This window comes from Triturus cristatus, chromosome 5_1 (genome assembly GCF_964204655.1).
Source record: "Triturus cristatus chromosome 5_1, aTriCri1.1, whole genome shotgun sequence".
Lineage (NCBI taxonomy): Eukaryota > Metazoa > Chordata > Amphibia > Caudata > Salamandridae > Triturus > Triturus cristatus.
The window spans coordinates 405,014,123-405,041,673 of NC_140587.1; the positions used below are offsets into that span (position 1 = coordinate 405,014,123).

The following is a 27,551-nucleotide window of genomic DNA, read 5'->3' on the forward strand; positions in this document are numbered from 1 at the left end:
ATATCTGTAAGAAACATTAGTTGGTTATAAGATTCCTTACCGCCCCAGCCAATCCTCCCCGTTCTGCGAACTGTTTTCTAGGGTTAAGGTTATCCTTTCAGGACCCTAGTTTTGTGCACCAGTGGTCAGTGGCTTGCATGGCTGTGTTTCGGGCGCGGAAAGTCGTGTATAGAACTGGCATCTGCCCGCAAGGGCGGCAGCTAAATAGCTACAGCGACGTCATCCCTGCGACATGACGCCAACGACGAATGAGGAGCCGACCGACGCCACCTTCCAACGTGCAGAGGTACTGCTGACGAAAAACTTTTCGGATCCAGTCTGACGCCTCGTGGTAATTCTAATGTAAAGAATCTATAACTAACTAATGTTTCTTACAGATATATCGTTACCGAAGTTAAGTAACTTGTTCTTCTGACTTTTCAAATTTTTTTTTTTACAAAATTACTAAAAGTCTTTTTAATGCCTTGGTTAAGTCCCTTTAGAATTTTTGAAAGTAAAAAGTCACTGTAGCTAGGGTTAGAGGGGTTAGAAGATTTTTTTAAACAATGTCTCAAAATAAGAACCCAGCTGTTAGTGAAAATAACCACATTGACATAGAGGACAGGGTTGAGGAGCTTGACCTCACCCCTTACCTTCACTTGTCTTGCAAGGAGGTAAGGTCCCTATGTAAACTTAAAAACATAACCATGGGTCCCCATCCCACCAAACAAAAGCTCCAGGAGCTGTTGACTGGGTATGCTAAGGATCACCCATCTGAAAATGGTGAAAACCAATCAGATGAGGAAGTAGAGGAAGGGAATGACCTGGTAGAAAAACCCCTTCACTTACTAGGGAGAAAAGGGTTCAAGTACCCTTGACTCCAAGAATCAACCTCTCAGTACCTAGATCTCACATAGGTGGGTCAGGCACTACTGAGGAAATTGAGGACAGCCTCAGTGAGGAGGACAGCCTTTTGTAAGGGTGACCACAAGACTGGATCTAGAGACCAGGTTGCTGGCTCTAGGAAAAGAGAGAGCAGAGATGGGGATAGCGCCCATCAATGGTGGCAGCAATTAACTAAATAAGGATAAAGAGCAATCTTATGATCTTAAAATCCCCAAAGGGATTGTCCCTAAATATGAAGAGAGTGATGACATCACAAAATGGTTCACAAGCTTTGAGAGGGCTTATGAAGCCAGAAGAGTGAAGAGAACTCACTTGGGGGCAATCCTTTGGGAACTGTTCTCTGGTAAGTGCAGAGACAGACTTCTGACCCTTAGTGGGGCAGATGCTGGGTCTTATGACCTCATGAAGAGAACTCTGATTGAGGGATTTGGACTCACAACTGAGGAGTGTAGAATTAGATTCAGGGGGCTCAGAAAACCCAGTCAGACCTGGGTGGAATTTGTAGACTACTCCGTTAAGACTCTATATGGCTGGTTGACTGGTAGCAAAGTGCAGAATTATGATGGGCTTTATAATTTGTTCATGAAAGAACACACATTAAGTAATTGCATTGATGAAAAGTTGCATCAGTACCTGGTAGACCTAGGTCCAATTTCTCCCCAAGAATTAGGAAAGAAGGCGGACTATTGGGTCAAGACAAGGGTAACTAGGACATCCACTGGGGGTGACCAAAAGAAAGGGGTTACAAAACCTCCCCAGAGCAAAGACAGTGAGCATGTAAAAGATAACAGTAAGGAGTTCCAGGTAGCTCCCCAAAAACCTGACCAGGAGGGAGGTCCCAAAGACACCTCACAAACTAAAACTGGGTACCAAGGTAAGAATTGGGATCCCAACAGGGTATGGTGTCAACTGCCAAAAGACAGGACACCACACCAAGGACCCTAGCTGTCCTAAAAGAAATTACAGCCCCTAGTGTAGCTCCAGTGGTTGCCAGTTTAGCTTTAAAGGGTGATTCCTCAGATGAGGAAGCTCTCATAGCCTTCAACTGGAAAATTGGCCCAAAAGGTGAGTTGGAGATTTCAGAGGGGAGTAGACTCTTCCACCACCTACCGGTGAATGGAATCCCAGCCCTTGCCCTGATACACCTGTGCCTGTCACACTGTGGTGCATGACAAATTGCTTCTCCCAAAGCAGTATGTCCCAGGGAAAACAAAGAGAGTAAGGGCTGTCCCAGGGGGTGTCACTGTTAGGCCTGTGGCTGTAGTGCTCCTAGAAATAGCTGGGTCCATTAGATTGAGAAAGGTGGTAGTCACTAAAGACCTCCCCCTTGATTGTTTCCTTGGGAATGACCACCCAGAGCCAAAGAGAGGCACTTGTCCAATGCCAGACCTCACCCAAGAAACCTGCGGGGGGGGGGTGGGGGGCTCAACCAGCAATTAGTGCAGCTAAGCCCCATAAGAAAAAGAAAAGACAGTGTAGGAAAGGTGAGCAACTGTTCAAGTGCGCCAGGGAGATTCTATCCCAGTAAGGGAGAGCTCCAAAATTGGCTCTTGTGAAGTCTCCCCTAGTCAACAAAAAGCCCTGACTAGTCAGGCAACTGTCCAGTCTCAGTTAGTGGCTCCTCAGCTGTCAGAACAGAGGGTGGAAGAAGGGTGTTCACTTCCAAGTGTAGTAACCCCCCACCCTAAAACAGCAGAGAGGCAACCAGAACCCAAAGAAGCCTGTAAGGTAGCCCCTTCACTTAACAGTGAGGAGCTAAAGGTGTGGTTCTGGGCACTGGCAGCAGTCAGTAGCCTCTGCAGGGTGTTAGCCTTCATGGCAGCACTGACCTTGGCATGGTGGCCTAGCCCCCTGCCAAATAGCAAGTTAGGACCACTGGCCTTATCGGTCATGGTGGGGTTGCTCAAGTTGTGGGTAACCTCTGTGGGTAAGCTGGGCTTTGCCCTAGCTACGTTAGAATTTGCAGATGTAGATACCTCTGAACCCAAACTAAAAAGATGGGGTAAAGAGCTAGGAAAAGAGCATTGGGAATTAGGTCTTGAAACTGTTGAAGTAGACCAGCTCCCCAAAGGGACTGACCTGGACATAAGGATGTAAGGCACAGTAGGCCCTGAAACTTTCAAATCTCTTCCTCTACTCTTCCTCGCCTGAAAGATTAGGAAGACTCTCCCAGCTTTGGCTGAGTCTCCTGGCCTTTGGGCTGGGGGGGAGGGGGGCTTGTGTTGGAAAGGGCACTGTGACCAGGGAAGTCCTGTAAGGGCTGCAGCACTTATTGTGCCACCCTTAGAGGCCCTGTACCTTTGCACACACACACTGCCTTTGCAGGCTGCGTGTTTTGGTGCAGAACAAAGTGAATAGTCGACATGGCACACATTTCTGTGTCATGCCTGCAACCCACTGCCCTGGCATAGGTCAGTCACCCCTCTAGCTGGGTGCACTATACCAGTGGTGAGGGTACACCACTGGTATAGTGCCCCTACAGCATAGGTCTTCAAACTGTGGGGCGTGCCTGTGAGAAAGTGGCATCTTTCTTGCTGCCCCCACTTTTTGCTGAATTGCTGAATGTACTTTGACTGAGTGTGCACTGGGCTCCTGCCAATCAGGTGCCCAGGGCCTATGTTCCTTCCCTAAAAACTGTGCTAAAACCTAAAACCCAAATTGGCAAACCCTGGCCACATGTCAGTCCCTGGTAAATGGTACCCTAGGTACCCAGGGCCTTGTGATCAGGGAAGGCCTCTAAGGGCTGCAGCACTTATTGTACCACCCTTAGAGGCCCTGTACCCTGACACAAACACACTGCCCTTGCAGGCTGAGTGTCTGGGTATAGGAAAAAACAGAGAGACGACATGGCACACATATGTGTACCATACCCACAACATACACTGCCCTGGCATACATCAGCTGCCCCTCTAGCTGGGTGCCCTATGCCAGTGGTGTGCGCACAGGAGCATGGGTCCTGTGCCCCTACAGTACCCAGGCCCATTCCTGGGCACAGTGCTGCCATTTAAGAGTATATGCCTTGCTCGGTCGCTCCCCAGCCACTGCGCTGCCCCTCTGTGTGCCGCTGGTTCGATTTTGCTCCGTTTTCCATTTCCCGCCTGTTGCCCTGTTTCTTGCCCTGTCCTTGAGTCCTGATCCCTGTCCCTAATTCCTTTCTCTGTTGCCTGGTTCCCGCTCCCCTCGCCCGCCTCCCGCTCTTCCATCTCAGTTTCCCGCTGCTGCTCCCCTGCGGCCCCGCCCCTCCGAACATCCCATTGGCCACCCCACTCCCGCCTCCCAGCTGCTCCTCCCTCCCTCTACCCCTCTTATGGAGGCCGCGCAGCGGACGCGCGCCAAAGGCAAGCCCGTCTGAGCCCGGACCACGCCCAGCGCCAGAACCCCTGGACCCCACGCTCGCCACAACGCCAGACTCGGGTATGATGCCGACTCCCTCCACGCACTCGACGCCGGCCGAAACCACACCTGCTTCCAGGCTGCCCCGAAAAGGACCCACGGTCCCTTCGCATGCCGCACCTGCAGCTTCACCTGCGACAGAGCCACCAAACCTCCAAGGACTAGACCCAACAACCTCCGCTTCATACTGCTCAACACCCGCTCCGCACGCAAACACGCCGTCGAGCTCTGGGACCTGCTCGACACCTCCGACCCGGACGTGGCCTTCCTCACCGAGGCCTGGTGGAACGACTCCTCGGCACTCGACATCGCCATAGCCATCCCGGACAGCTACAAGATCACCTGCAGGGACCGCGCCAACGGAATCTGAGGAGGAATAGCCATTGTATACAAGTCCTTCCTCAAGGTCACCACCCACGCAGACGACACCCTCAACACCGCCGCACACCTGCACTTCCGGATCCACACGACCCCCAACACCACCCTCAGAGGAACACTCATCTACAGACCCCCCGGACCCCGGGCTCAGTTCAGCGACTCCATCGCCGACCTCGCCAGCACCCACGCACTCGCCTCCACGGACTACGTCCTCCTCGGGGACCTGAATTTCCACCTCAAGAACAACAACGACGCCAACTCCGCCAACCTCGGCCTCAGACAACTCGTCACCGCACACACCCATGCCGCAGGCCACACGCTGGATGCCGTCTTCTCCACCCACGTCGCCTTCGACCACACCTCCGAACCCCACTGGACCGACCACCGCTGCATCCACTTCACCTTCAAAAAACCAACCACGCACCATCGCACCCAACAGCTGCCTCGCTGCTGCTGGAACAAAGTCACCGAAGACCAGCTGACCACCACCCTCGCCCAGAACCCACCTATCAACCCCACCTGCCCTGACGCTGCAGCCCGCAACCTCAGACAGTGGATCGACGACTGCGCCAACACCCTCACCCCACTCAAGAGACCTTCCAACAGCCACGCCAGCAAGAGAGCCACCTGGTTCACCGACGAGCTCCTGACCTCCAAACGCGCCTGCCGTAAGCTGGAGAAGAAATGGCTCCCCAAACGAACGCCAGAAAACCACGCAGCCCACAAGGACGCCACCCGCAGACATCACCACCTCATCAAACTAGCCAAGAGATCCTCCTTCAAAGACCGCCTGGATAACAACACACACGACAGCAAAGAGCTCTTCTGCATCGTAAAAGAACTCTCCAATCCCAACGCCAGCGCCAACGACATCCCGCCCTCACTAGAACTGTGCGACTCACTGGCCATCTTCTTCCACTGCAAGATCGCTGACATCCACGACCGCTTCAACACCACGACCGCACCGACGATGCACGACTCCACTCCCCCCCTGCGATCACCAACAGCGCCAACCGCCTGACCTCCTGGGCCAACACCAACGACGACGAGACACGCAAGATCATGAACTTCATCCACTCAGGATCTCCGTCAGACCCATGCCCACACCACGTATTCAACAAAGCAGACGTGGCCATCACACCCCAACTACGGAAGGTCATCAACATCTCCTTCGAAACAGCGACATTTCCGGAAAGCTGGAAGCACGCCGATATCAACGCCCTCCTCAAAAATCCCAAGGCGGACCCCAAGGACCTCAAGAACTTCCGACCCATCTCCCTGCTCCCGTTCCCGGCGCAGGTCATCGAGAAAATCGTCAACATTCAACTGGTCCCCCACCTCGAAGACAATAACATACTGGACCCGTCCCAATACGGATTCAGACGAAACCACAGCACCGAGACAGGCCTCATCGCCGCCACAGACGACATCAGATGCCAACTGGACAACGGCGAAACATCAGCCCTCATCCTCCTGGACCTTTCAGCCGCATTCGACACGGTCTGCCACCGCACCCTAAATACACGCCTCCAAGAAGCTGGAATCCAAGAGAAGGCCCTTGACTGGACCACGTCCTTCCTCTCCGGCAGAACCCAGAGCGTCCGCCTCCCACCTTTCCGGTCAGAAGCCACCGACATCATCTGCGTCGTCCCCCAGGGCTCATCCCTCAGCCCGATGCTGTTCAACATCTACATGGCCCCCCTCGCACAAGTGGCCCGCCATCACAACCTCAACATCATCTCCTACGCCGACGACACCCAGCTCATCCTCTCCCTCACCAAGGACCCTCACACCGCCAAAACCAACATCCACGAGGGTATGAAGGCAATCGCCGACTGGATGAGGAGCAGCCTGAAACTGAACTCGGACAAGACGGAGGTCCTCATCCTCGGACCCACCCCCTCAGCCTGGGACGACTCCTGGTGGCCGACCGCTCTGGGGACAGCACCGACATCCACCGACCACGCACGCAACCTAGGATTCATCCTAGACTCCTCCCTCTCCATGTCCAAGCAGGTCAATGCCGTCTCCTCCTCCTGCTACAACACCCTACGCACGCTCTGCTGCATCTACAAGTGGATCCCGACCGAAACAAGAAGAACAGTGACTCAGGCCCTCGTCAGCAGCAGACTGGACTACGGCAACGCACTCTACGCAGGAATCCCAGCCAAACGCCAACGGCGGCTACAACGCATCCAAAACGCCTCCGCCCAACTGATCGTCAACGCCCCCCCGCCGCAGCCACATCACCCCCCTCCTGAGAGACCTGCACTGGCTCCCCATCGACAAGAGGATCACCTTCAAGCTCCTCACCCATGCACACAAAGCACTCCACAACGCCGGACCAGCCTACCTGAACAGCAGACTCGGCTTCTACACCCCCACCCGCCAGCTCCGCTCCGCCAGCCTCGCCCTCGCAGCTGTCCCCCGCATCCAACGTACGACCACCGGCGGCAGATCCTTCTCCTACCTTGCCGCCAAGACCTGGAACCCCCTCCCAACCCACCTACGACAGACCCCAGACCTACTCGCCTTCAGAAGACTCCTCAAGACCTGGCTCTTCGAGCAGTAGCGGCACCCTTCCCTAGCAGTAGCGCGCTTTACAAGTACCCTGATTGATTCATTGATTATGGTGCATGGGGATCGTCAAACACGAACTCCACAGCACCATCATGGCTCCACTGAAGACTGAGAAGTTTGGTATCAAACTTCTCAGCTCATTAAACCCGCACTGATGCCAGTGCAGGATTTAATGTACAATGCATGACAGAGGGCATCTTAGAGATGCCCCCTGAACCTAACCTACAATCCACATCTGGTCTGAGGGGCTGCCTAGGCTGCCACACAGCAGACATATTGCTGGACCCCTGGGTAGAGAGCCATCGTCTCTCCTGGGCCTGCAACAATGCACATCCTGGACGAATGTGCTAGGTCTCCTCCCCCAGGATGGGCAGGGGAAGCTTCAAAGGCATGCCGCCTTTGTGAGCTTCTCCAGGCCACTTGCTGTACTCAGCAACTGGCCCCTACCGGTTCTAAACCCCCACTCTGGCGGGAAGACTGGCCGGAAACCCCAAGAAAGGACAGGGGGTGTGCCAGCCTCTGCCAACCCCACCCCTCAGGTGGGGGAGGCAAGGTCAAGCACATCTCCGGGCTCTCGCCATCTTGATGATGGGGAGCCCTGCCCAGTCAGGACAAGGCCACTGCCTCCCTCCCACAGAAGAGTGGCAGGATAGGGTGTGTACCCACCCCAGGTCAGGGACCACTGTGCTCCCTGCCCCTTACCTACCTGTAATGCCCCTAAATTTAGTATTTAGGGGCACCCTGAACCTTCCTTCATCCAATCCAGATTCTGAAACAGCAAAGATCATCAAGAAGAAAGATGACCTGCCGTGCAACTGCTAAAAAAAGGAAGACACCAACTGCTTTGGCCCCAGCCCTACCGGCCTGTCAACCTCGAACCTGCTCCTGCTAAATCCCGGCATCTACCGTGGCCAGCAACCTCACAAACCCCTGAGGACATGGCTACCTTGTGACTCTGAGCATCTGGGGCTCCCACGAGCAGTGGCACTGCTCAAAGCAAGTAACTGACCCCACCCCTGGCATCTGATGGAGACTACTAGCCGCAGATTCCTTCAGGTAGAATTAGCCCCAGGCGTGAGACTGGATCCGGAAACTTTTTGCCCAGGCGTCGTCCACGTACGTGAAGTCAGCGAGTTCACATAAGACCCACCCCGGTGCACCCACATCAGTTTTTTCCTTATCCGCGTGCAACGCGGATCCGTGTCTTGCTGCGGGCCTGTTTAAGGCTCCCTTTCTTCCATTATTTTTGGTGGAACAGTTTGCGAATGCCTTCGGGCTTTAAAACATGCAAGTTTTGTGGGAGTCTTATTTTGCCGACGGACCCTCACCTCATTTGCATGTGGTTTTTGGGGGAGGATCACGGCACCACAGATTGTGCGGCGTGCCAAAACTTGAAACCGAAGTCGCGGCGGGAGCGCTGAATGAAACTTCTCTCTGCGCGTATCTCCAGGTTGACGTCCTCCCCTCGGTCTGCTTTGGCGGATGGCTTCAAGTCCGGCCGTGGTCATTGTCCTCGCCTTTCTCCGATGTCACAGGAGTGTCGCTCCCTGATGGGTAAGTGTCGCAGTTCGTCCCCGGGGGCTGGTTTCCGGCCTCCCAGGGGCGTGGACTCTCCGCGGGTGATGCAGCCCCGCGTGTCGTCCTATCCACTGTTTCCCGGTGTTAGGGCATCGAGGGTCCAGATACAGACTTACGCGGCGGCTTTGCAGGCCTCGCTGGCGTCTCTTCCTCCTGGGGCATCGACTGGGTCGGACCCAGGCTTGGAGGATGTGGTACTTCTGGGGTGCTGCTCCTCTGGGGCACCTCCTTCAGGCCATGGTGTCCCTGCCTCGCCGCAAACCTCCGCGGGGGTCCCTGTGGTGTCGCGGGATGTCGCCGGGGCTCTTTTCGCATCCCCGAGCCTCTCTCGGTCCCTTGACAGGGTGGTCCCGCCTAAGGCCGAGGTGACGCTGCTATTGCGCCGGCAGCAGCTGTACCGTGCGGAGCCTCAGGGGTCGGTGGACTCTTCTTGTCCCGCTCCAGGTCGAGGGCGGACCCCTCGTCCCTCTCCGGGCCCCTCTCGTACCTCCTCACAGGCGGCTGCCTCAATGGAGGGCGAGTCGGAGGTTGTATCGTCCCTGGCGCCGCCACAGGGGTTGCCGGGCGACCTTCGCCTCCTTCTGGGCCGCGGCCGGCGGAGGGCTACGGGCCCCTCACCGGGCCTGTCCCGTTCCCACCCGCCGGTGGTTGCCTCGGTGGGAGTCAGGCCGGCACCATCCCGGCACCGCTCCGGGGCCGTTGCGGCTCGAGGTCTACTCCGGTCCCCGCTCCGTTCTCCGGTGCGGGGTGAATTGGAGGTCCCTTGCCCGGTGAACCTAGGGTCCAGTCCTGGAGTTAGAAACATAATCCTGAAAGTAATCAATTGCATTTAACTTAAAATTCCCATTGAGCTCAATGTATTATTGTGACTGAGAAAGTATATTTTGATACCTATTGTTGGTTCTAAAATAAAACAACCATATATTTTTTATATAAACCATTGGCCTAGAGTTCAGTTATTGAGTGTGTGAGACCATTTGCTGACTGAGTGTGTACAACAAATGCTTTACACTGTCCTCTGATACTGCCTTACTGTAGCTTGACCAAGCTACCACTTTATAGAGTAAGGTTATATCTAACTTTAGCCTCTGCCAAACCTCTGGGGACTGTGGACTCTGTACACACTACCTATTTGGGAACAGTATATACAGAGCCGCTTTCGCACACACGTTTCTTGAATATTTTTATTTTTCCTCCAGTTAGAAGAAAGTTCCTTTTTGTTCTGTTTGTTTCTTACCAGACGTTGTGTAGGCTGGCAAAACCGGTCAGGTTCCTTGTGAAAGTGAGCCAAATTCCGAGCCCCAGTAGTGCATGTTAGCATATCCTACTAGAGTCTCAGAGATCCTTTTGCTAATGCCTGGGGAATTTTGAGCCTGCGATTTGTATTTTTCCTGGGTAGGGAACAAAAAACTGGTGTGTATGTATATATAGATATAAATATAGATAGATTCGAAACGCGCCGGGGTCTGTTTGGACAATTAACTTGGTGTTGGATATATACAGTGTCTGTGCCTGTTTGTATTTCAATAAACGGGTCTGGGGAATTTATATTTAGATATCTGTGCAAAACTACCTACATATGCTATCACAGTGGGAAATTTTACTTGGCTAATCTATGCTTTGGAAATGTGACAGTGGGAATATTAATTTGTAATAGTGTAACCATTCGTGAATTTAAAATGCAGATTGTAAATACTATTGGAATAACCGCGCCGAAATGAAATTTAGTGCAGTGAAATCTTGTTTTGATTTTTTTCCTGTAGGTGCCAGCAGTGTACCAGCATTTTTCTCTGAAGACGATTCCCAATCTAATGATTCCAGTGATTCAGACAGTAGTAGCAGTCAGAGTGAAGACATAGAACAAGAGACCTTTATGATTGATGAACCCTTAGAGCGGTCAACGAGTAGTTCTCATGCTAGTGGTGCTGCGCAGGCTCCAAGATCAATGCAGTGGGCTGTGCGGAATACTCAGAATTCAAGGGCAACTAATACAACTCCGTCAAGCACATCTGCACCAGCACGTAAGTGTAATGACTATTTTTATGTTTTATCTCTAGTACAAATGCTGAGTGTTTTATAACCTGGAGATAAGGATATTCTTAAAAAACGTGGTCACTCAGAACAAGAGCCTCTGAAAATCTGATAAGATATCTACATATGGTGTTGAAGAGCTTATCGTATGGAAACAGTACTCTCTAGGTTTTATAAGATGAGTTCTATCCTGGAGATTTGCAGTGCAATTATGCTTTTAATTTTTACTAAGATCTGTTACGCTGTTCTACCAAAGCTCACTTAAGAATGTGTTAGCCTGTTTTCCTCTGCCCTTAATAATTTGCCTTTTTCCTAGCTCTCTAATAAGCTTTCAGTGTAATTAGATCTCCCATGCCTTGTGAGTTGAAGGGATTTTACATATCTATAATATCTGATAGAGACATCTAGCCACAGATTCCTTACCTGTGAATTTCCAAGCATCAGACTGCATCCGGAAGATTTTTCTTAGCAGTACCATTGTATGCCATTGGGTAGCATTGGTCAACTCCGTGTGACGTCATATGGTCCAGAGTTCGTCATCGTGACATCCGCGTCATCTATAAAGGGCACCATCTTAATGCACTGATGTCAAGTCAAGTTGATCTTTATTCGGTTATTAAAGCAAAATAACCATAAAAGTACAAAGACATAATTACACATATATTAAAATGACAATTATAGGAACCAAACATATGAATAACCGAGCAAGTTCAGATCTCAATTGTTTTCCGTAATTTAATTTTTTTTTTGAGGAATGAGGAAATAAATACGACTGTTAAAATATTATCCAATTTCTGTACAGCTAAAAAAGCAGGGCGACACCGTTTAATTTCCATCATTTTTAGCAAAGGAACAACAAACATTTGTCTTGGTCTGGTATAAAATTTACAAAAGAAAAGTATATGCATATCAGATTGCACTGATAGATCATCACAGGGACATTTATTCAAAATTTTTGACCAATTATTCATAGATGGAAAGCTGAGTGATCTAAATAGTAAATTAAATCTAAAACGTATCAGTAAAAACCTTTCATAATCACTCGTTTGTAACTTTAAATATGGCTGTAAACTATTGCAAATTACAATTTGCTCATGGGCTACTACCGTAGTTTTCTTAAACTCTATTCTAACTCTGGTCTCTTGCAAATAGGTCATACATCTATCTTTTAAACATTTCCTAGATATATTGCAAAGAGAGTGCGGGTCTGTATAATAGTCCCCTAGCCCTAGTAGCGTGAGAAAATTATTAATATAGTTCAGCCATCTAATTTTCCCACACTTCTCTAGACCCATCGCATTTTCCATGATCATTCGGTTTAAACCAGATTCATCTGCGGTCCATATTCTATGCCATAATAGAACTGGTGCAGTTTTTATTATATCTTCTAAGTATGGTTCCCCAAGTTCTATATGGCAAACATATGTTGAAACACTCTGTGGGACACCTAGGAGATATTTCATGAAATTGTTTTCAACCACTTGTAATGTACTGGCGTTTGCATATCCCCATAGGCCTGCCCCATAAGTGACAATAGCTACACAAGTTGCTTTGTAGACAGTCAACATTTCCTTAATTGGTTTCCTCCCTATTTTTCGGCTAAATTTTTTTAAAGCATGATAGATTTACAGTACAACAGTTTCCTTGTCTTAATTGTATTGTTCCATAGCCCGGAACTATCAATTAAGACCCCTAAGTAGGGAAATGTTAAGGTGTCCTCTACTGGGGTAGTTCCAATATAAATTGCTTTTTTCTTCCTCTGTGCACCCGGCCCACAGTGCATTGTGAATGTCTTAGAACAGTTTATGCTTAAATCAAGCTGATTCATAAAATCAGAAAAGGATGTAACTACTCTTTGCATGGCCTGCGGTGTTCTGGCCATCAGGACCACGTCATCTGCATATAACAAAATTGGGATTGATCTTTTTCCTACCATTGGAACGTCCCTACACTCAGTTATCAATATCTTTTCCACGTTGTTAATATAGAGTGTAAAAAGGAACGGCGCCAGGACACAGCCCTGTCTTACACCCCTTTTGATTGCAAAGGATCTAGTGCATTCACCATTTTTTCCATATCTTACTCTGGCCGATGCTCCTGCATAAAGATCTCTCAGGAAGTCAATAATCTGTTTGTCCACGCCCAGTTTATCCATTACTACCCAAAGTTTACAATGTGTTACTGAGTCGAATGCTGAGGTAAGATCTACAAAAGTTAAAAACATTCGTCCCTCTTTCACTTTGGTGTATTTTTCAATTAAAATATGCAAATTCAAACACTGTTCAATAGTACCAAGACCTTTCCTAAAGCCATATTGCAGGTCACTTAAAATATTAGCTTCATTAGCCCATACATGTAACCTATCTAAGATTACCCTTCCTAGAATTTTAATAGTAGAATCCAGGAGTGATATTGGGCGGTAGCACTTGCAGTTTTCACGATCACCCTTTTTAAAAATTGGGACTATCAGGGATTCACACCATGATGGGAGGAGGCCTCTTTTCAGAGTGGCGTTAAACAAACGTGTAAGGATTGGAGCCCATAGTTCCTTGTTGTTTTTAAATAAATCAACAGGGACTCCATCGGGGCCAGGTGCTTTTCCCGCCAGACTTGCATCAATACATTTCTGCACCTCTGTTATTGTTATTTCAGGTTCAAGTTGGATACTACTCTGTGTATGATCTCTCAATTGGATATTATCATTGGTACTTTCCATATTATCCTGTACAGTGGAATACAACTTAGCAAAATATTCAGCCCACTCACTCTCAGTAATTGCCACATCTAGTGGGTCCGTGACGCTGAAATTTAGAAAAGGGGCATTAACAACTTTCCAGAATGAGGCAAAGTCTTTGCTTAACGAGGCGTCACATAAAGCATCCCATGCTTCCAGCTTTAAAGCATTTTTCCTATTTTTAAGGGTCTGCTTATAGACACTCATACAGTTCCTGATTAAATCAGTATCCTTCTCTGTAGCATGTAGAGCATGCTTTAGACTTCTATAAGCCTTAGTACATTCGGAATCAAACCACCTCTTCTGCCTTGTATTCCCACCATTAGTACCAACCCACAATAACTTCCTTGTTTGGGCAATAATCAATGAAAAATTATTAATAAAATCAGAATCATTGGCATTCACATCTGTACATACATAAAATTGGAGCAGCATGCTTTTTATTAGTTTCTCCTGGAAATCTGCCGGGCAAATTTTTGTCCACTTTAGAGCATAACCATTTTTACGGGCCATAACAATGTTATCTATTATCACTTTAGATTTGGCCCTACCGCGATATTTCTTAAGTCTCATGGTTATTTTAAGGCTTAAAGGAAAATGATCACTAAGTGGGCAATCCAGGATTCTATAGTTCCGAATCATATCCCTATGTCTAGAAGTCATTAGGACAAAATCAATAGTTGTATTTGCCCCTCTGCCATTAAACGTTGGTAAAAAGGGGATTTCTGGACTAATCAACCTATTTACAAAGTCAAAATCATTTTCAAATATTAATTCATTTAAACAATCCCCTCGTCCAGAGTGTTCAAAATGACTAAAGCCAATGTCTCTATCTAATTTTATCCCACATAACCCATTCTCAGCGCTCCTGCATAATTGGCAGTTAAAATCTCCTACCCAAATAATGCAGGTATCCTCTGTCCTCCGCCCAATTGCTGAGGTGATGTTACTACCTAATAATCTAAAAACATCCATTGGGTCTTCTCCTTGGATGTTATCATAAAAGTTAATCAAAATTATGGAAAACCCCTTGTTGACTGTGATCCTTATAATATGGTAATACACATTATTAAAAACGAACTCAGTTTTTACTCCTACTAGCAGGTTCGAAACATAAGTACACAAACCTCCTTTAGCCCTACCATGTGTTGAGCTAACTGCTGGAGAAAAGAATGTTTTAAATCCATTAATGTGTATAGGTTCAGTTGTCCATGTTTCCTGGAGGCTAATAACATCAAAATTGCCTACCAGTTTTTCCCAGTTTTTATTGCCCAATTTGGACCTCAGTCCTGCGATATTCCAACTCATAAGGGACCAAGCCTCCCCACTAGATTGATCATCCACTAAATCATTGTTACTATCAAGAGGTGTTTCCTCACCACAAAATGCCTCACTTTGTGGGCTCTCACTAATAAGGACCACCTTAGCTGTCTCTATTTCGGTGATGGTATTCCGAAGCCCTTGGTCCTTTAACTTGTTACTTTTGAAAATATTCAAATCAGTGGGTCTATTGTCTCCTTTGAGTCAGTCAATATCTTCTAGCCCCTGCAGGATCTGAAATCTATTTGCTAAAGGGATTTTAAAATTTGGGCTAACATTACCTCTATGTCTGAACCTATGTTCCCCGGAATACCAGGTATCATCTCTCCTTAGATCCATTACCGGATAAAAGTAGGTTAGGTCTAGAGTTTGAATTCTGCCAGTATTATAGTTAGGTTCCCATTGACAAATAAAACTCACTGCTCTTCTGTCCTTCAAGTTCACGATAATACAATCTCCTTGAATATCTTTGTGCCTCTGTCCAATCCAGTGTATCCTCCTAACATTTAGAATTTCTACACGAGTTTGTCCAGGCAATGGCCTATTGTAATTCAGCCAATGAATTACCTTATTCTTGAGTTCCTGATAATTTTCTGCCTTTCCGTTGCTCAACTCTGGTACCCCTGTCAACACTACGGTATAGGGAATTGACTGTGGAGGGAGGTCAATATATATTCTTTTATCCTTGTCATTTCGATTATAGGTTTTTAAGTCTGCCATTCCCTCCTTCTCATCATATCCCTTACCTTTCTCTTTTTCAATTCTTTTTCCACCAGAATCTATTTTATTTGACATATTTGCCCCCGTAGGTAGGATAGGGGGTGCATCATCCTTCTCGCACCTTTCAGGTAGAGTTGCAGGTGCTAATGTATGCGGAACATTAATAACAGCATCATCTGTTTTATTGGTATTTAATACAGCTTTAGATCTAATTAGTGCACTAAAATGTTCCACTAAAATGTTCCAATGTTTCTAAAGTACCTGCCCCTTGCTTTTCTAAGCCCTCAATTTTTTCAACAAGGGTCTTTAGTCTTCCTACCACTGGCAATATCAAAGACTTCATTACCTGCTCAATTTTTATCATGAAGTCTACCAAATCACTCAATGTAATTCCTTCTTGTAGGGTGGAATTATCATCTTGATTAGGGGGTTCAATACTATTTAATGACTTTCTTTTAACCCCATTCTCTTGGCGGGGGGGTAATACAAATTTCTTATTTTTGCCTTTTGGTTTCCCTTTCTTGCGTACATTCTGCACCACTTTTGTTTTTGGTCTACTCCCTTGTATCTCCTGCAGGGAGGTAGCACCATTTGTCAAACCCACAGTGTTTATATCTTCATTTTCACAAACCATTATCTCCTCCCTGTGATCGTGCACATTGTTTGTATTAGATTGTCCCTCACTTAATCCTAATCTAGGAGTTAAAGACAACCTATTTTCCCGAGTCATAAAATTATCAGGAGGTGTAGTTTGCGAGATTACAACACAGTTCGAGTCCTTGACCGGAAAGTCCGCATATGAGGCCATTAAAATAGATTCTTGTGATAATTGCATACTCAACATGGCATTAGAGTGATCCTCTGTGTCCTGTTGCTGTTGCGTTAACAAACATAGACTAGGGGGTAGTGATAGCCGACTCTCGGTGCTCTCAATAGCATTGGCGACTACCCCAATTGTTTTTTGCAACATCCTATCTATTGCTGTCAAACTTGGGAGAGGGGTCTTAGTTGGGGCTTTAGTTTTAACAGATGAACGAGTGGCCATCCGTGTAGTTTTCCCCATTCTTCACAGTCACCGTACGTTCGATGTATCCAACGAACCCCTTAGATGGAAATAGCAACAGAATACCTGTGATGAAAATCAAGGGAGGTGGCCCAGCCCAGCCACGGTCAGCCCCGGACGGCCACAGACGGCCCGCCCTTTGCCCGGGCTTAGCCCCGCGCGCTCCCGCGCCGCGGAGAAAGTAATCAGTAATGAAGGCAGTGGTGTGACGGGGGCGGGGCAAGCAGGGAGAGCGACCCAGGTGTTGCGGGTCTCGGCCTCACGCAGGGACTCCTGGTACACTGAGTCCCTGCGGGTCAGCTCGCAGCCCTGAGGTCCCGTCCACACGCACACACAGACAGCGGCAGTCCAAAATCAGCCGGGGCGGCTTAAGAGCGGCAGGCAGGCTCACCACCAGCTAGACACCAGCTAGACAACCGGGCACAGCGAAGAGCGAAGCGGGACCCGTGCAGCGTGTCCGGCGAGGAGTCAAGGCAGAGAATGAAGGGATGTCCAAGGTGAATTCTCCACACCATGCAGGCAAGACAAAGAAAAGATCCCCGTCTGATTGTCTGTTTTTTGTGTCTATGCAGTTTCTGGTGTAGTATTATTTCCAAAAGTCCGCCATGTGTTTGCTGGTGTTTTCCCTATCTCTGCTGAACGTGATGCTGTAACCCTTGTTATGCGCGCAGCTGCCTGTGATCTTAATGCACTGATGTCAGTTCTTTTCTTTCTGCACCAGTCAGTGCAGAGGCGTCAAAGAGAGCTACCTCCTGTCATATTTTTCTGACTTTTTGTCTAATTTCTTTGTGTGTGTAAGATGTACAAAAAGACCTCTGGGTTCAAACCGTGTGGCTGCTGTCACTGCACCATGTCTGTTACTGACCCCCACCTCGTGTGTCCCTTTAGTGCCTTGAGCGGGTCCATGCCCTGAAGTCGTGCTCCAACTGCTGGGCCATGACACCGAAACCTTTGAGGGAGCAGTCCCTAAAGCTGCTTGCAGCCTGTCGTCCGGTGCCTCAGATCTCCTTGGAGATCTCGCGCCCTGTCGAGAGGAAGGTCTGAACACCGCTCTGGGTGATCCAAGTCTTTATACTCCCATTCGAAATCTTCAAAGGTGTCTGGTAAGAAACACAAGAAGTCAAAGCATGCTTTGACTTCGCCCAGTCTTATACCCGACCAGATGGAGAAGTCTGTGTGTTCGAGGCCCTGCACCACGGAGCGGGTGCCTGGGTCGGCTCTGCATTTCCCTCCCTTTATGGGAAAGAGGTGTGGCGCAGCGGCCAGGGTGCCTGACTCCGGACCACGGGGTTCACGGTTCGAGCGCCGGCGGCAGGTCAGCCCAGCACCATGTGACTCTGGGCAATAGCTCGCTTAATCTTCCCGAGGGCCCCCAGCGCCGGGAAACCACTTCAGAGATAGCTGTGCGCTTTACAAATTCAAGGTTATTATTATATTTATGGGGCCGCGAGTGACCTCCACCTAGTTAAGAGTTTTATGACACCATGTGCTCCATATTTGAGATGCCTGACCCTGTCGGCACGCCTTAGGACCCTGCAGGCTCAGTGGAAGGCGCTCCTCTCCATGCCGGTCTCACCCATTCAACTTTGTCCGATGCCAAGATCCTCCGGCGCCTGCACAATTCTTAACCCCACGACACGAAGCCGGTCAGGCATCGACCAGTGCGACAAAGCCTTTGGGCTCTGTTGTATCCTGAGCCCTTCCTTGGACCTGCAGCTTCCTACTATAGTAGTCAAGACCAATGTCTTGACAGTCCGTTGGGCTCCATGCCGTACCCTGTGCCTTATTCTGAAGGGCTTGGATGGGATGAGGACTGGGAGGGGCAGTAGGATTCCTTAGAAATCCCGCTTTTCAACGAAGACATGGACTGGTACAAGGACCTGGGTGATACCAGCGGCTTGGACACCTCCCTAGACCGTGACATGCTGTCTCTTCCTAACCTGGCATCGGAGGAGGGGGCGTCATTTGCGCTGGTGGTGCGGAGGTCTTGGACCTATAGATTTCTAGGGTGTGTCAAGACCTGTGTCTTGACAGAGGTCCTGCAGCCTAGTGTCAAAACCTTGGAACCCTTGCTGCCCTTTAAAGAAGCCCAGCACAGGGGCTCCTGTGAACAGAACTTTCACCCACCTCCATCGCCCTGCACCTGGGTAACTCAGCTTTTAGCTCCAACCACCCAACCCCCGAGAGCTTGGTGGTCCAAGCTTACTTCCTGTGACGCGTTTCCTTCCGCACCCCCGGATAAAGAATCCAAAAGGCTGGGCATCTTTAGTAAGATCTTCTCTTCCAGCAGCTTTGCATATCAGTTGGTAAACACCACATGGCTTTTGGTCCGTTACTCCAATTCGCTATGGGAAACAGTTGCGCAAGTGCTGCCACAAGTCCTGGAGGGGGCCTGGGATGGCCTCTCCTAAGCAGTTGCAGACGGGGGGATGCAGCAAAGATTGCCATACTCTGTAGCTTAGATGCAACACTCACTGGACATAGTGATTTCCTCGATGGTGGCTGTTAGGCGCCACTCCTGGCTGAGAACCTTTGGCTTTTCAGGGGATGTCCAAGCCAACCTATGGACATGCCTTGTGATGGGCTCTCTTCTCTTCAGGGGCGGGGCGGATGCAGCACTAGAGCACTTTAGGGAATCGCTGGTTACGGGCAAGTCCTTGGGCCTCTGTGTCATCCTGGCCTGCATCCGCCTTTCACGGCTAAGGGAGGGACTTTTAACCATGCCAGCCCTGCCCCAGCCAGGGGACCGCGTAAGTTCCGCAACCTCTGCATGGCCGTGGGCGGTGTTCTCCCCGATCTCGTGGGTCTGGAGGCCAGAAGTCAGGTCAGGCCACAAACCCCTCCCCCCTCCACCTTCGTCTCCAAACCTTCCTAGTTCTAGCCTTTCAGTTCATGCACATTTAGTTAGTGGCAGGATACGCCATTGCCTCCATCACTAGCGGGATATCACCTTGGACAGGTGGGTTTTGCTGTTAGTCCGAAGGGGTTGCAACCACCTCCTTTGAGATTACCCCTTTCTCCATGCCTCTAACATACCATTGGCTGGTGGAGGGTCACCTTGCATTGCTTCGAGAGGAAGGCAAGACTCTCTTGGCCAAGGGAGCCGTAGAGAGGGTTCCAGTACCAGAAATGAACTGTGGTTGCTATTCCTGCTACTATCTGGCCCCCAAAAAGGACAGAGGTCTTAGTCCTATACTCTACCTCTGAGCCCTCAACTACTTCCTCAGAAAAGATGAGTTCAAGATGCTCACTCTTGCTCAGGTTTTGTCTCGACTGGACCCCGAAAACTGGATGGTAGCGTTTGACTGCAGGATGCCTGTTTCCATAACCACATCCTGCCTGCCCATACCTGCAGTTGATGGTGAACCTTCTACATTCACTGGGGTTCACTATCAACGTGCCAAAGTCACACCTGACTCCCTCTCAGATGCTCCCTTTTATTGGAGCTGTCCTGGACACAGTGCAGTTTCGGGCCTGTCCTCCCAAGCGGGGAGTCCAGGATATTTAGGCTATGATACTGATGTTTCAGCCTCAATCCTGGATTTCAGTGAGACTGACTGAGGCTGCTGGGCCTCATGGCCTCTGCATCGTGTTGGCGAATCATGCCGGATGGCAGCTGCAGGCTCTGCAGTGGGATCTCAAGTTCCAATGGGTGCATGTAGGAGGTTGGCTTAGTATATGGTGCCCACTCCATTTTTTTTTTTACAGAGTTTTATATAATGCCCTAGCCGTTAGGCCAACTCCCCTCCCCAATGATGATAAATGATGCACCTTGCACTAATCCAGGCAACCCTTATGGTGATTTTAGTAGTCTTTGATAACCATAGAAAGCTCTCAAAGTGGTAGCTGTGGAGAGCAGCCTTCAGGCTTATCTTAAAGGGGTGTTAAGCAGCTTCTTTTACGAGTTTAATCATCATGTGGTGTAGGTGTAGGAAGCTGGCTGTGTATATACTATACCAAAGTGAGGTATAGTGTGCACAGAGTCTAGTGGAACCCCAAAGGTAGGCAGAGGTAAAGTTAGATAACACCTCACTCTCTATTTGTGGTAGTGTGGTTGAGCAGTAAGGCAGTATCAGAGGATAGTGTTAAGGATTTGTTGTACACTCTCATTCAGCAAATGAATTCACACACTCAAAGACTGAACTTCAGACCAATTGTTTTTGTATAAAAATATTCTTTTAGTTATTTTATTTCCTAGAACCAAGCATGCCTGGCACAAATACATAGCAGTAAATAAACAGTTGTAAAACAGTTTGGATTTGTAATGGTATGTGCACTTTGTTTTGTCTTTTAGTATTGTTTCAGAGAAATACAATGTTTTGTAAATACAGTAAATAGACTTGAATGGGCTTTTCAGTAAAATAGCGGGTAAGTTACTTTTTAGATTACTTTTTTTACACAGTGTAGTATACCTGGATACTACAGTGGGACATTTTCTGTAAACAGGTAAGTAAAAGCGTTTTTGTTAAATAGTACAATTTTAAAGAATTTCTTTAGGTTTTCCAACTCCACACTTGAAAACTTTTTCTAGAAAAACAGTCAGTTATCGTACGGAGGAAAATAGTGTTATCGGTTTAAAGGTGTCTGGTTGTGGGATTTGAGATTCTGGGATAGACTTTGGTCACCCAGGGTCAGGGATGCGCTCTTGTTACACCCTCAGCAGCACTAGGGCAGCCGGGTGCTGAGTGCTGATGCCCAATGTTAACCAATGGGGGATAGGGTGCCTCCGGTTGGTGGCTGTTGATGAGCTGGCCACTTGGTTATGGGAGCAAAGCTGGATTTTAGCTCCGGGCAAATGGGAATTGTTTGCAATGGGGAACCTCCGGTTTGCAAAGGCACTGCAGGCTCGGGGACAAAGGTCTTCTGGGTACGACCACCACTTTGAGAGGTAAGTTGAGATGTTTGGTGTTGGTTAGGCACCGCCGTTTTGGCCGCCCAGGGCCGTGGGGCATTAGGTGCAGGGGTGCCATTTAGGATTGTATCTTCTTACCAGCTCCTGTTCGCGGTTGGGGGCACCTTCCAGATTTAGACTGTAAAGTATTTATTGCTTACCTGCGCCAGGCTTGCTTGGTTCTAGAAAATAAAATAACTAAAAGAATATTTTTATAGAAAAACAATTGGTCTGAAGTTGTCTTTGAGTGTGTGAAATTATTTGCTGACTGAGTGTGTACAACAAAGCCTTGTCCTCTGATAAAGCCTTACTGCTCGACCGCACTGTAGGAAGGTGGATATCTGACTATGGTTACCCCCAACTTTTTGCCTAGTGTCTAGCTGGTTTTTCGACTTAGTTGGCCTGAGATCCTGCCATTCAGGGTCTCAGGCTGTCTGCTCTCTCTTTAAAATGGACTCCATGTACCCTAGGTACATAACCAATTGGTAAGGATCACCTTATTGGACCCTGTACAGTGTACCCTAGGTACCCAGGGCATAGGTGTACCCTAGGCCTACCAGGGGCTGCAGCATGTATTATGCCACCCCTGGCCTGGCCTTCCATTTTGACACAACTGGCTGATCACTCAGCTGGGGCAAGGTCGTGTAATCACCCCTTGCTTAGGTGTAGTATTCCTATACCTAACTTACATATAGACACATGTGTACCTATCAGTCACTCCTATGGCAGGCCTTAACAATCCTGGAGGCAGAGTGCTTGGTAACATGTGAGATGGTGCTCTAGCATGAGCTGAGCCTGTCTGCAGCTTTCGGAACCATGTCCTTATAGCTGTTCTATGATATAGCCTACCATATACTCTTAAAGTGCCTTATAATCTTAAACGGTTATGGTAACTATGGTTTGGCTTTATCAAAACATGTCGTGTAAGGTGTCTAACACTTTGGAATAATACCCCCATACCATTTCTGGTGATGAGGATATTATTCCCCCCTTCTAGAGGAAGAGACATGTTAAAATCCTACTTTGCTGTTTAACTCTAACCAAAGCCTCAGCATCACAAAATGGATGCTGCTGCCACAGACACAAGTCTGACCTCCTGCTGCTGGGGGTGATCCCAGCCAGGGAGGCCTGGACAATAGGTTTCCTGCTTGGGGAGGTGCTAGCACCTCCCCAGACAGCCTTTAGTGTATTGGGGCAGGGTGGGCTGAAAGGAATGAGACATGCCTGGGGCACACAAGGTGTTCCTTGCATAGTCCAGTTCAAACCGGCGCTGGGGCACTCCAGCCCCAGCTCTGGCGCGAAACTGGACAAAGGGAAGTGGGTGTAACCACCCCCTCCCAGGTCCCACCCATAAGGCGTGACCTAGCAGGTATCCCAGCCCCCCAGATTAGTATAAGAGTGGGAGTTGGGCCTCAAGACTTTAGATTATCCTGAACCTGCAAACTTGAACAGAAACTCTGGACCTTCGACATTCGACGAAAGAAGAAGACTGAAGAATCTCCCTTGTGGCCAAGGAGTGGCTACCCTGTGCAAACAGGCACCATCAAGAGACTACCCTTTGCTTTGCCCACGTTCTACGAGGAACCGACTGCAGAGCCCGACCAGAGCCTTGACTTCCAGACTTCTCCGACCCTGATCCACATCCACAGCAGAGCTGAGATCCGTGGAGGCGACGAGCGACGTGGGACCGGCTACCTGGGAAAAGTGGCTAGTAACTTCAAGCGCAGCTTCTGAGGCACCCTCGAAGTTGTGCACCGGGGATTGAGAAGCCCCAATCCCAAGCACCATCTGCACCGAAGATCAGCCCCCCACACTCCACGAGTCCTGCGTGGGGCCCTTCTGCATTTTCCTGCTTGCCGCGTCTGTCCGGTTGCTTGCCTGCTGGCTAGTGGCCTTTGTGACGACGCACCCTGAAATCTTCTGCGCTGGTTTGGCTCCTCCAGACTGGCTCCCGCTTCTCTGCAAAGAAGAAGCACCCCAGACCTTCCTGGTCTGCACCAGAAGCAAGTCCTCCGTTCTTCGTGGGTTCCGCTTGCCAAGGCTTGGTGAGTCCTAGTCCAACTTCGACGCCGCCGACAGCAAGAGCCTTCGTGGGACAGCTCGCCTCCTGGTCCTGGTCGTCCTCGACGCTTCCTGGTCCTCCTGGCTGCAGCGACAAGCTTCACCTTCACCTGCAATCTTCACGACATCGCCTGGTTCCTTCCTGGTTCCACGTGGTCACTGGCTAGTGACCTTGACTCTGTCCCTTCTGCTTGCAGGTCTCCTCTCTTCTTGATCCCAGCCTTGGGATCCACCGGACACTCTTCACTGACTGCCTGTCAGCATCTTTCTTCAGGCATCCATAGGAGTCGACGACGAAAACCGACGCATCTTCACCCCTATGCACCCGCAGCCTGTGGGCTAGGTAACTTGGGTACTCCGGTGCTCATCAGGATAGTGACTATCCTAGTGTCTAGTTTTCCAGTCTCGACTTCCTAGCTACTCCGGAAGTGTCCTAAATCTATCGTTTTCTAAACTGTACTATTGCTAGTGACTTTTACGCATTACGCGTGAGTGTTTCCACTCTGCACACGAATCCCGTGGGCCTCCCACTTCCTAACTAACGCTAGTGTAGCCCCAGCGATTCCCTAGGCCTAGGCCTATTCTATTTCCGTGACAGTGGTCCTTATACCACTTACTTAGTATATGGTTTGCGTGGCCCCTAGGGCCTAACTGTATTACTTACCTGTGTGACTTAATGTATGCTTAAATAAGACTGTGTTGTACTTACCTCTAATCTCATAAAAAGTGCTGAGGGTTTGACTAGAATAAATACACTTTATTTTATATATATATCTGTTGTGGTGTCCTTTCATTTGGTATTCAAGGGATTATATATGGTATCACAGCTGGCTTTACATGCCATTCAGAGTTTAGTCTAAGACTGCTCTTGTCCATGCTACCACTAGGATAGCTGGTCTATAAGGTTGACTTTACAACCAATCACCATAAGGGTATTTGGACTGATATAAGGTGTACACTAGAACTAGTGACATCATACATCAGGCCAACTTCTCACACGCACTACCACAAATAGAGAGTAAATTACGTCTGCCTACATTTTGGGTACCACTGGGCTCTGTGCATACTATACCTCACTTTGGTATAGTATATACAGGGCAAGCTTTCCACAGACATCCCTCTAGCTGTGTGCACTATACCACTGGTGAGGGTACAGTTGCATGAGCACTGTACCCCTACAGTGTCGAAGTCCATTCTTAGACGTAAGTGCAGTAAAGCCATAAAGAGTATATGGTCTGGGAGTATGTCATTGCGAACTCCACAGCACCATAATTGATTTACTGAATTCTGGGAAGTTTGATAGCAAACTTCTCAGCATAATAAACCCACACTGATGCCAGTGTGGGATTTATTATACAATGCACTCAGAGGGTATCTTAGAGATTCCCCCTGAAAAATGACTAGCCTCTGGTGGGTTCCCTGACTGGTAAACACCAGCCTGCCACTACGAGACATGTTTCTGGACCCCTGGGGTGGGAGCCTTCGCTCCCTGAGCCCAGAAACAAAGCCTTTCGTGGGCGAAGGTGGTCACACCTCCCCCAGGTCAGGAAGAGCCATATGTGGCAGGGGAGCTTCAAAGGCATTGCCTCCTTTGTAACACAACCCCCAGCCTCTACTGCTATCAGGAGCAGGCCCCCTTCCTGTCTCCCCTCCTTTTTGGTGAGAAAATTAGAACAGCCCAGAAGGTGTGCCAACCTCATCCCTCAGATGGGGAAGGCGAGGTGAAGCCCATTTTTGCAGATGGCAGGCACTCTCTGTGAGAAAGTGGCTCTGTATATACTGTTCCCTAATAGGTACAGGGTGTACAGAGTCCACAGTCCCCCAGAGGCTGATAGAGGTCAAAGTTAGGTATGACCTTACTCTCAAAAGTGGTAGCTTGGTCGAGCAGTAAGGCAGTACCAGAGGACAGTGTAAAGCATTTATTGTACACACTCAGTCCGCAAATGGTTTCACACACTCAATAACTGAACTCTAGGCCAATGGTTTATATATATAAAATATATGCTTGTTTTATTTTTAGAACCACAAAGGGGGTAAAAATATACTTTCTCAGAATGAGAGGTTGAATATAAATACTTTTGTCTCAAGCAATAAATTTGTGTAAACAGTCAGTTGGTTGCAATAAAAAATCCTATTTCCTAAACATAACAATGCATTGAGCTCAATGGTAAATTCAGGTTATTTGTAATAAATTACTTTTCAGATTACTTTTGGAATTCCAGGTCTGGCTCCTAGAACCAGCCTTGGGTCAGTATTCAGAATCAAGTGATGAAAGTCGACTTAATAACTGTAATGATTTTTAAATAATATTTAGCTATTTCAGAAGTTAGCACTTAGAAAATATTTCAAAGAAAACATTCAATGGATCTCTATGGCAAGAAATTCAAATTGCAGGTAGAGTACTTTATCGTTACTTTAGTAATCCAGGACTGGGTACCTAGACCCAGGACTGGGGTCCTTATCAAAAGCAGGTAAGTAATTTCGTTTGCAGAAATGGTACGATTTTAAAAGAATATTTCAAATTTGCAAAAATAGACACTTAGAAGAAATTTCACAGAAAAGCAGACAATGGTTTCCTATGGGAGAAAAATGAGTTAGAGGTAAGTATAGTTGTGAACACTTTTCAGGGTCAGGGCTGGGCACCAAGATCCAGCACTGGGAGCTCACCTAGGAGCAGGTGAGTAAATTCGTTTTTGTCACTTGGCTGATTTTTGGTGAATTTTTGCAGTTTTGAAAAGTTCACACTTAGAAGATTTTTGAAGAAAAAGCCAGTCAATGTTACCCTATGAGGAAAATGGAGTTAGCGGTTTAAGGGTAAGTACTTGACTGGCAGAGTTGAAATTCCGGGCATGGACTCAGGGGTCCCCCAGTGTCAGGTAGGTACAGTTGGTTCACCCTCAGCGGTTTCAGGACGGCCGGGTGCAGAGAGAGTTAGGCCCAATGTTATCCTATGAGGGATAGGGGGGCCTTGGTTGGTGGCTGCTGTCTGGCAAGCCACGCGGCTGTGGGAGCTGGGCTCCTGGTCACTTACTCAGGGCAAGTGGGGAAGTAGGTTAGTGTAGAGAGGGCACTGCCAGGGCCACTCGGGCGGCTGGGTGCAGGGTACTTTTGAGCCCTCGGGCGCTCAATGGAAATCAATGGGAATGTTCCGGTTTGGAAAAAGGCTGCAGGCTCGGGACGAGGATGTTTCAGGTGCCACCACCACTTCGAGAGGTAAGTTGGGTAGTTGTAGGTTAGGTGGGTACCCCGGGATTGGGCACAGGGGACCGCAGGGCGCAGGGGTGCCTTTTGACGTCGGGAATCTTACCCTCTGGTTGATCGCGGTTGGGGTGGCACTTGGTTCTGAGGCTGCAGGCTTCCTCCGGGATGTCGAGGGGGGTCCTTGGGTGCCGGACTCGGGGTCACAGTCGCCGTGGGGTCGTCCTCAGGGTCTTTGTCCACTCCGGCACTGGCCAGGCTTGGCTGGTGCAGAGTGTGTTGGGTCCGCGGTTCCGGGCTGCTGCCAGGGGTTAAAAATAGGTTTCTTGAGTAGAGCCTCTACTCATGGGAGTCCCAGGGGCTTAGAGCCAAAAGGTAGCCAGGTCCTCCGGGGTTGGTGAGGTTGCTGGCCACGAGAGATGCCGCGCTGGTGCAGGTTTGAGAGTCGACAGGCCGGTAGGGCTGGGGCCTAAGCAGTTGTTGTCTTCTTCTCTGTTTAGCAGCTGCAGGGCAGGTCTTTGTTCTTCTTGCTCTTCTTGTAATTTTCTATCTGGAATCTAAGGAAGGAAGGTTCAGGGTGCCCCTAAATACTAGATTTAGGGGCGTTACAGGTAGGTGAAGGCCAGGGACCAATGGGTACCTGTCCTGGGGTGGGTACACCCCCTATCCTGCATCTCTCCTGTGGGAGGGGGGCAGTAGCCTAATCCTGATAGGGTAGG

General features: G+C 48.9%; 1 protein-coding gene across 15 annotated transcripts in view; it reads left to right on the top strand.

Annotated features, from left to right (window-relative positions):
- Positions 1–27,551, top strand: part of UBR5 (ubiquitin protein ligase E3 component n-recognin 5) — a 2,036,132-nt gene that overhangs the window by 1,307,437 nt on the left and 701,144 nt on the right. For all 15 annotated transcript variants that reach the window (XM_085605144.1, XM_085605147.1, XM_085605145.1 and 12 more), the window contains one exon: positions 10,578–10,835. In XM_085605144.1, the coding sequence (XP_085461270.1) occupies positions 10,578–10,835 (258 nt within the window). The remainder of the gene's footprint in view (positions 1–10,577; positions 10,836–27,551) is intronic.